The following is a 10246-nucleotide window of genomic DNA, read 5'->3' as shown; positions in this document are numbered from 1 at the left end:
AGTCGGACTTCTGTCCTTGTCTCAATATACATGCAACTGAGAAAACCGAATTACTGACGGGGTCCGCCCCCTCATGCGGCGTTACCTGTTGTTTCAGCAGGTTAATACGCCGCCTGTCCTGTTGACTTTTCTGTCACCTCGTAAAAAACTGAATATAAACAACTTATAAGCTTAATAATAAATTCTCAACTGCAGTTCCCGACCAGACGCACCAGTCTGGGCCGGATTTGCGCTGAGAATAGGATACGGGCTTCCTTTTTCCTCTCTCTCTCTCTCTCTCTCTCTCTCTCTCTCTAATAAAACAATCTGGCTGGTTGCGCTGTGTATGTGTGAAATGCATTGAATCTGCGCTGACGTTGGTTTTTTTTTTCTTTACTTTGCCGGGTTTGGGCGGCTCCTCTGCTCCACTTGGTGCCGTCTCTACAGTTGTGGAGCATGGCATGCGCACATGCATTGTCCAGTTATACTCCGAGTAAGGTGTATACATGACGGAGAAAATCGAATTCCAATCGCATTATCTGGGTGTCTTAATCGGAGTTCTCAACTCCGATTTCAGTCGGACTAAGGTGTTTACATGCACTTCAGTTATCCAGTTATAGTCGGATTAAGGCAATAATTCGTTTTTTTCAAGTGTCATGTAAACGTACTGACCGAGTCACCTCTGTCACATTCTGTCAACTCTAAACACAGGCCACAGAGATAAAACAATGAAACCTTATAACTGTTATATCCAGTGTCAGAGACAATGAAAGATCCACTCTTCAACTTTTAACTTCATTTTTATTGGCCCATGAATAAAATGTATCTTTCAGCCAAGAGAAACAGTCTTAATGAGAAACATAAAAAACAATAAAATGCATAAAGTGGACGGCCCCAAAGATAGCGCTTCCTCAATCCTCAGTGTCATGCCATGTCTCCCTAGCGTCAGTAGTGAGAGAGTGTGTGTGTGTGTGTGTGTGTGTGTGTGTGTGTGTAGTATGGAGTGTGGGAGGGAGGGGTTTTTACTTGTAATTGTTTTTCTGTCTCTAATTTTCTATGTGTGTAAAGCACTTTGTGTTGCATTTCCATGTATGAAAGGTGCTCTATAAATAAAGATTGATTGATTGATTGATAAAGTGATGAATACACAATACTGTCTTCTAAATAACAGTGTATATCTGATCAATCTCATCTAGTCTCCCCTTTGTCATCGTTTCTCAGCTATAAATGGTGTAATTAAAAACACAGTACAAACATGCTGTAATTATAACGAAACATAATTTTTTGCCTCTTTGTGACTGACCGCTAAGAACATGGAAAAAGACTGTGACAAAGGAAAAGTACAAAGGAGTACTAGACAACTGAGGCAACGCTGCAGGTTCAGGAAAACTGCTACATAGAAATTACAGGTAAGCAGCATTTTGAGTCATTCATAGTTAATCCTAACCCTTTAGCTAATGATTGAAGTGTGTAGTTAATGTGACTTTTCAGTTATTATTAAACTGTTACTGCAGACGTCCTCAGCTCAACAGTCGTCTCCTCCTCTTCTGTTTCTTTTCTTTTCCAGGCTGGATCTTCCGCAGGACGACAAAGAGCATACAAACGCTGGAGCACAGACATGAACAAGGTGAGTTAGTGTGTTTAAACATTATTATTATAACTATTGTGACACTCAAATGGAACGTAGTATTTGGCTCAGAAACATGTGTGAAGACCTGTGTGAAGGTTCCTGGTGTCAAACACATCTGTCCAGCTGCCCACAGTGGCACCATGAGGACAGAGGACAGAGTCATGGTCCATCCCAGTGCATAGGCCCAGTCAGGGTAGGAGTAGTTGTTAACCTTGAGGTGTGTGTAGCCAACCAGGTACAGGATGAAGGAAATCTGTGGAGGTTTAAAGAGAGACAAAAATCAGGACTAAAAGTTTAACTTAAAAAAAAGTGTAAAAGTCTTGTCTATGTGTAGCAGTATGGTGCTTGGTATGGCAATGTCGCTCTGTCAGCCCAGCACTTTGGTCTGGACAAATTGATGTGACATTTGTACAGACGTTGCAGGGAGATCCTCTGTTCAATCCTTTAGCACCACCATTAGGTCAGAGCTATATTTCCTATCTCTTAATTCTCTTAACCCTAAACCTTACTTGACTCACCAGTGACAGCAGAGGAATGATGTATTTCCAGCACAGTTTGAAGAAAACAGATGGTCTGTGTCCTGTCATGTCCTCAATGCTCTTAATAACACGGTCAGCACCTAAAACATTCATAGACATTTTAAATACTGGAGTTCTGCTGCTGAAATAATGTGGTTGAGCTGGGAGACTAGGGAAATTGATCAAAACTAATTACTTGTAGGTTATGCAACCAGTCTGACCAATCCTTTAAAATCACAGCAAACACTATGGGCTCCCATGCAGTGCTAATTTCATTCGGTGCAACACGGTGCAGCAAATTTAGCAATTTGGTAGACCAAGGTGCACCGAGATGGGTGTGGCGGCGCACCATGGGGAGGAGTTGATAGATTCAGCCTGGCACAGTGACAATTTCGTACCAAAAGGGCTGAGCAACGTGCAATGTGCACAAGTCACCAAAACCTCAAACTTCCAGGTTGTCAGGCACATTTCAGTGCAATAAATAATCACAACAACCACTATTTAATGTAACTATCTTTTTTTTTGTGATCAACTTTTTATTTATTTATTTTTTACTTCATTTGCTTTGGTGCAAAAGCCACCAAACAGTGCATACAAATCATTATTAAACATACACCCAACAAAGCAACAACCAACAACAAATCATACAGAACACGACAGGGACACAAAAAAATAAAAATAAAAACTAACAAACGAATAAACAAAACAAAAACAAACAAACGAAGAGCAGCAAGGGAAAAAACTTTGAGGGTAGAGGTAGGGGTAATCATGTACATGTAACTATCTTAATCAGCACAGAAATTTATATCTATATCGATTGTCCTGCATCTGATGTCAGATCAAAGTGTTTGTCACATGTAATTTCAACCTGACTGAATTAACACAGATGAAACTGTGATGCAAATAATTACAATAATTACTGAACATATCCTGTATCAGAGGGAAAAATATAATCTCATAACTCATCAATCAGAAACAAAAACATATCCATCAATTCATGCTGTATAGTCATAGCATATCGTGAAAATTAGGTTTACAATAAATGTTTAACTTACCAAAACCCCAGGCCAGAGCCAGACACTCAGATAGAGACATACAATACTCACAAGCTCTGGTACTACCATAATAATCAATGAGCTGGAATATGTATATCCCTCCCTACAGCAGGAAAAAGACACGATTTGAATATTAGAAAGAAAGTAACTTGAGTTTAAAGATGCTTCAATTGGGAATATGTGTTCACCTCTGTAACCAAGGTCAGATGTATGAAGAAGAAGACCACACAGATGATGAGAACAAAGATTTCAGATCTTCCTGCTGCACGCAAGAGCTTCGGAGACAGGTCGCTTATTGACGTGATAAAACATTCGACAGTAACAAACTAAAGAAGGGGGGTAAAAATGTCATTACATTTTTGGCACCACAAAGTATCATTGATTACTTGTCAGTTGCAACCCTTATCCAGTAATACAGTGAAACATCTTACATGTGTGTCAACACTGAGGAAAAACAGCATCAGGAAAAAGCAGACACTCCAGAACTGAGGAAAAGGCATCATAGCTGTAGCCTGAGGGTAGGCAATGAAGACCAGACCTGGACCTATTTGAGACAAAAAAAAAAAGGGACATTTGGAGTTGATGTATTTGTACCTTAGACTGGATTTAAGTCTCTTGTCATTTTAAACTTTTGTATTTACCTGAGTCAGCTACATTATCAACACTAACACCTTGTGTGTGAGCCATGAACCCAAGTACAGAGAAGACGACAAATCCAGCAAGAAAACTTGTTGCACTGTTGAGGAGACAGAGCCAAAAGCAGTCTCTAGAGGTCACAGAAACACAAACCACCCTCATATTAGTATGATGTCCAGTGATGTTTTGTTTGATTTTAAATGTCATTTGTTTTGCTATCTTCATTGTGTTGTTTAGTTGTTTTGCAGTTCATACTTACTTGTAACAGTTGTTGTTTTGACGATTGTAGCTGCCCAGAACAATTAGAGTTCCTGAACAAACACTGTAGGAGAAGAATATTTGGGATCCTGCCTCTACCCAGACCTGTCATATGACAATAAAGTATATTAGTGATGCTTCAGTGACTCACCTGCTCCAGAACAAACCCCCAAAATCCTAATTTCTCACTGCAGTGTGTTCACTGTTAATGTTTCTGTTGATTATGTGAAGAAAGATTGTACAGCATTTTTCAATTCCACGTTATTAACCCTTCAGACGATGGCATTTTCTTCTGATATCATTTGCCTGGTGTCCTTTTGTATTAATGCTTATAAAACCTCAGCCCTTTAATGCACATCAGGTAACTGACATCCATCCACTCTCCTGGCATGAATGAAAACAGTGTGTGTCACATCACAGACCTGACATGTTCATGGGGTCTTTTTTGTCTTGTTTCTTGCAGTGAACAAACTTTCTCCTTCCATATGAGGCCCATGTCTTGGTCTTAGCTTGCGTAAAATGTGTAATCTACACATTATTTATTGGTTTTACGATAGATTTTCCCGCTAATCGCGATCATACCAAACAGAGCAACCATTTTAATGTAAATGATCCATCTTTGGCCCATCATGTGAAGGCGCAGGAGTCTCCTATTGGACATGGATGTTTGAGGCAGGAGTACTCTGCTTCTGGGTGAGCTACAACACACCAGTGGACTCTTTATAAAGGCTGAATATCCCACTTTCAAAAAAAAAAGGTGTTCAGGAGATAGATGTGAAAGCGTAAAACAAATTACAGACGGGTTTGTATAGGTTTCACAGTGAATTTGTAGCTCAGAACTCTTCTTCTGAATTTTCACAGGTACAGTGTTTATCCATGATATACTGTTCATGTTACTTTTACCATTATAAAGTACCTCAATGTCAGCCAGACGACTCAAATCTGGATTGAGGTAAAATCTGATGCCGTCCCATGCTCCAGGTAGAGTCAGTCCTCTGACGAGCAGAATCAGGAGCATCACGTAGGGGAAAGTGGCTGTGAAGTATGCTACCTTTAGAAAAACAAACATACAAATGGAGATCATATTAAGATGAGTTTGTGTTTCTAAAATGCCATATGTAATATTTAATATTAAATATTTCCACAGGACCTTTCCAGAGGATCTGACACTTTTCCAGATACTGAAGTAGGTGACCACCCAGCAGAACAGAAGACACAAAGCCAGCTCCCACCTCACACTGCCCAGCTCCTCTATGCCTCCAGACATGGCCAGGACACGGCGTCTGATTGGAGGACAAGTTAAAGAGGTACATTTTGTGGTGGTTATTGTTCCCGCATTGCCATAAATCTGTGTGTGACCTGTCATTCAAGTAGCAAACTATAAGGTTGGAAAAACATGCAAGGACCAAAACCGCCAGCTCTTCAAATGGCTGCTTGAGTCTGACTGTAAATATGAGTCATAGGGCTCTAATTTTGTACCAGTTGTACCAGTTTCATACCAGTTCAGCTTGGCACAGCGGCAATTTCGTGCCAAAAGGCTGCACCGAAGTCGCGCTGAAAGCTCGGCAACTCCAACCTGGTCAACTTGCGGCGCAGGCGGAGCGCATTTAGTTGAGTGGTAGTTTGGCTGACCAGCGCAGTGCACACATGTCACGACAACCTCACAGGCAGGTTTCCAGAATGTCAGGCACATTTCAATGCAATAAATAATCACAACAACCACTATTAAATGTGATCAGCACATACATTTATGTCTATATTGATTCACCCACCACATCTGATGTCAGATCAAAGGCGGTTGGCACGCGTAATGGAAACTCGACCTGGCTGAATTAAAGCAGAAGTAAGCGATCCGGTGGTTTTGGCTAACTTCCTGTCAGCCGACGGAGTTAGCAGTCCCCGCCCTCGTCATGGATCTATTGGTCCTCGTCCCTACGTCACCACATTCACGCGCATCCCTTGGCTGCAAACACAGCCTTTCATGCCGTTCTCTCTCCTCATTGGATAAAGGTTGTAGGATACAAGGAAAGTTTTCTCCTCGGCTTACAGCAGAGCAGAGTGACTGACAGACCCGTGTTTCAGACCAAACACTCTATATAAGTGATTGCTGTTGGAAGATACAACTATTTAAGACTTATATTAACACAAACATTCAGCTTACTTCTGCTTTAACACAGCTGAAACTGTGATGCAGACAATTTTGTTTTGTTTTTGTAATCTTTCTTCCTGTAAATAGGGTAGGCATTAGGCTTGGGCGGTATTACGGTAATACCGTAAACTGCAGGTGTTTAAAAATAGCAACGGTATCATTTTCAATATCGTCATGAAAAAATGCAATGCACTTATATAGGAAATAAGGATTAAATATTAAATAAAAGTAATTTAATGTCTAAAATTGATTATATGTCCAGTAGCACTTATGTGTGGTTGACGTTTACATGTCTGAATAGTAGAATGTCGGAATGGCGGTATGTCGGAGTGGCAGCATGTAACCAATCTCACCAAAGCCCTTGATGTTAATGGCTGTGAAGGGGGAGGACACAATATCCACTGCCGAGCTCAGTAGCACGCTGGTGGCCCTCATTTGCCACCGTCTGTCTCCGGTGCTCGGAGAGCTTCTATTTGGCCCTTCTTCTAACATCATTGAATAGTTTTTACACTGGGCAATGGTTTTCATTGTATCAGAGCGAACCTGATTAATTATTAGATATTAGTAACTTTCTCCCAGTCTGTTTGCGTTGCCATACTGTACATTCGGCCACTGCGAGCATGGACCTCCCAGACCAGAACATCAGTTTCCTCCTGTGAGAGGTTTGGCCGTCTGGCATTTCTGTCTCCTTAGTCCATGAAATAACGAAAATTGCAGTGCACCTCACCCACAGTGCATTTAATGGTGAGAAGAGGAGCTCATTTGATTGGTGAAGATATAAGGTTGGTTGTTTTAAACCCACTCACGGCCTTCTCCTCTCCCTCTTTCCCACTTGCGCAGGTAGTAGGGACAAAGGGAAAGAGGAGGACCTGCACTGGGGTGCACAGCGTGCCAAACTTGGAGGGTGCGCATGGACATGCCCTGTTGGCACGGCACACCTCTGCTTAGTCTGCGAAATAAGAGCCCACAACCTCCCATGTTAAAATACCCAACTTGACAGCAGAATTAGTTAACAACCGTTAACTAAGGGCGCACTCACAATAGGCAATCGTAGTTTGAGTGCAAGTGTTGGAAGAGGTGTGCTTGAGCACGGTACACTTGGTCAGAAATGCGCACAAGTACGTAATGCGCTTCAGGCTCGTTCTCCACCATGTTTCTGCAACCGCGTATAATCAACAGTCACTTAACGATTACGTCGCGCCAGGCATATGTCAACATCGCTAGCTAACATCGCTTTGAGTAAAGTTCAAGATAACCATTAAAAAGCGCAGTTCTTTTAGGTTAGGTTAAGCGCGCATCCGCCGTGTTGGTAAACAAATAATCCCTCTAATCAACGCGATGACGTATGTGTCGGAGGCAACCGTGCTTGAGCACGCTTGGGTTCAAGGTAGTGTGAGTGCAGGCCAGCGGGGAACGGGGGGGCGGGGGCATTCGTGCTCCAGCACGGTACGGAACAACTGGCCCTAGTGTGAGTGTGCCCTTAATCTGTGTTTGTGGCAATGAAAGAAGGCTGTTGAGTCCTTTGTGAAGTTTCACCACCATCAGAGACCTGTCTCAAACACTGCGACTGCTGGCACAGAGCCATTTTCACAGGCTCATTGGTGCTTCTCTTTATATGGCATAATAACTGTTTGTTTGAGGTTGATATTTCATTCTCTTAAATGAGTCTTCATTATGTACCAATTTATGAAAATTAATTAGAAATGAATTTGGACTCACTCCCAGAACTCAGTGGCAGCAGAGGTGGTGTTGGTCAACATGGTCTGATTTTCAGTCACTTTTGGTGAAGAAGAATCCAGATTGTGAAGACCTACACAGTTGACTGATTAAAGGAGACAAAGGAAAGATTAATGCTAGGTTTAGGTAGGTTAACAATCAGAAATGTGAGCAAATGAGCTGTATTTGATCATTTATAGTTACTCTGCCTGATCCCTGACCTACTGGGGACCTTTGGTAGTGGTTTAAGTTTTGTTTTTTCCCATCTCCATGTTGTTCAGTTCAACAGATAGGAGCCTGCAGTGTGCAGTGTTGTTTTTGTGCTATTCGAGATGAACACTAGTGAAGACGTATGGTCTACGACTAGTTATTATTATTTGAAACGAACGTGAGTCGATATTGACGGCTAGTTATGATGTCCCTAACATTCGCTCAAGGAAACAATGCTGCTGTGTTGATTGAATTCCCATTGTGTCAATTTGAGTCGTTGAGTGATTCAGCCTAAAACACACAAGAAATTACACTCTTTTTATACAGGCACTCCTCTCACTCACTCACTTGCTCAGTCACACACACGCTTCCCAGTGATGACATCAAGTAGGCCTAACAGACATCCAAATGTCCGGTGGTTAATAAGATTAGAGTTTAAAATGCACAAATATTATACAGATATTATATTAGGCATACCTACGAAAGAGTATTAGTGCCAGCCAAAAAAATAAAAAATCCGGCACATGAAAAAAAGTCTCTTCAACGTCCTTATACTTATGACCACACTGTGTTTATGTGCCAAAAGAGAGAAAATATCCTTATACTGAAGCCGATTCTGAAGTACAGCTTAATCAAGGCATCTGTAGAGGCAGCAATGGCCACCAACTATAGTAGTTTGATATTTTCTCAATTTATTTATTTTTATACCTGGCCCTTTTTTTTGCCAGATTTGTTTGGGGGCTGGCCGTACATACCAGTACGTCACAATTACTGATTGTTAATTTGCAGACATGTCTTTCTCCTATAGCTATTTAATGAGACAAAAGATCTTCCTTGATCACTCAATTAATCGATGATAGAATAATCGATTACAAAAATAATCCATAGCTGCAGCCCTAATTGTTTTTTAATTCCATTTAATCTCTTCTTGTTGAACTTCAAGACAACAGAAAAACAGGGCTTATTGTTTCACCATATTACATGATTTCATTTAATCTAACCATTACTGCTATGATATAACCCATTTGCTGGCTTTAGAAATTCAATGAAAATTCTGTAGTTGTATATTTACCTGAATTCCAGGTGTTTTCACAGTTGGCCCAGGGGAGCTGGGACTTGAATGAAGACACCAGGTAGAAGAGAGCCCAGACTTGGACTATAATGTAGCTGAAGTCATAAAGTTTCATCGCAATTTGCCCAAATCCTATTCCTACAATGGAGAAAATAAAAGTTGTTGTCCTCCATCAAAGTAAAAGCCAAAGTCTTTGGATCTAGGTCAGATATTTTTACGTGAGCAAATTTTACAGCTACAGAAATCTCTATCTCACCTTGTGCCAGTGGACACAGTTTCCTCCAGCAGGTGATGAATCCCTCCTGGGTGTACTGACCACTTGATGCATCCAGCAGGAACAGAGGAATCCCATACACCACAGCTAACAGACCATATGGCACCAGAAAAGCACCTTTTGTAATAGGAATGACAAAATGATTACGCAATATACTCTAGTTTCCCCATCTCAAGTTCATCGTTTTAAGTCCAATATCTGAAAAATTAAAAATCTCTACTAGATAGAGATTCTATGATTCACCTCCACCGTTCTTGTAGCAGAGATAAGGAAATCTCCACACGTTACCCAGACCGACCACGTTTCCTGCAACCACCAGAATATATTCAGTTTTATTTGCCCACTGTCCTCTGTCTCCATCTTTCATCTGATTTTGTCTTTGCCCTTTTTCTCTGTTCATCTCAAGATCAAGAATGTAACTCCTGATGCGTTCTGTCGTTCCAAAGTGATACAAACTGTTCTTTGCTGCCTTTATAATGTGCTATATGTAATTTTGTAACGTGTTCATTTGCTTCACCCATCCCGCTAGGCATAAACTAGTGTTTGGATTACCCATGAAACCAGTCATCCCAGTGGTAATGGCAGAAGAACGATTCTGACCTGAGGCCTATATGAAACAGGTTGGTAAGTTAACTTCAGGTATAACTCAGTCCCTGTACAGACTTTTCATTTAGTGTTGATTTTGGCGGCCCCTGTGGACGAAAGCGGCGGAATGAAGACTGCATTTCCCACCGTCATGAAGACATTTG

The 10246-nt window shown here is 41.3% G+C and overlaps 1 protein-coding gene across 1 annotated transcript; it reads right to left on the bottom strand.

Moving 5' to 3' along the window:
* Nucleotides 1-674: 674 nt before the first annotated feature.
* LOC311000113 (sodium- and chloride-dependent betaine transporter-like) lies at nucleotides 675-9864 on the bottom strand (the record flags this gene model as incomplete). Its single annotated transcript, XM_083990747.1, has 15 exons — nucleotides 675-680; nucleotides 1489-1584; nucleotides 1695-1862; nucleotides 2128-2228; nucleotides 3183-3285; nucleotides 3371-3508; nucleotides 3614-3726; nucleotides 3824-3948; nucleotides 4078-4181; nucleotides 4993-5127; nucleotides 5227-5359; nucleotides 7945-8047; nucleotides 9224-9361; nucleotides 9480-9614; nucleotides 9741-9864. 15 exons carry the CDS (start codon nucleotides 9862-9864, stop codon nucleotides 675-677), a joined length of 1722 nt encoding a protein of 573 aa, XP_083846873.1.
* Nucleotides 9865-10246: the final 382 nt, after the last annotated feature.

The sequence above is a fragment of the Trachurus trachurus genome, assembly GCF_905171665.1.
Source record: "Trachurus trachurus genome assembly, chromosome: 17".
In the NCBI taxonomy this organism is placed as follows: Eukaryota; Metazoa; Chordata; class Actinopteri; order Carangiformes; family Carangidae; genus Trachurus; species Trachurus trachurus.
This window is presented reverse-complemented; position numbering and strand designations above follow the sequence as displayed.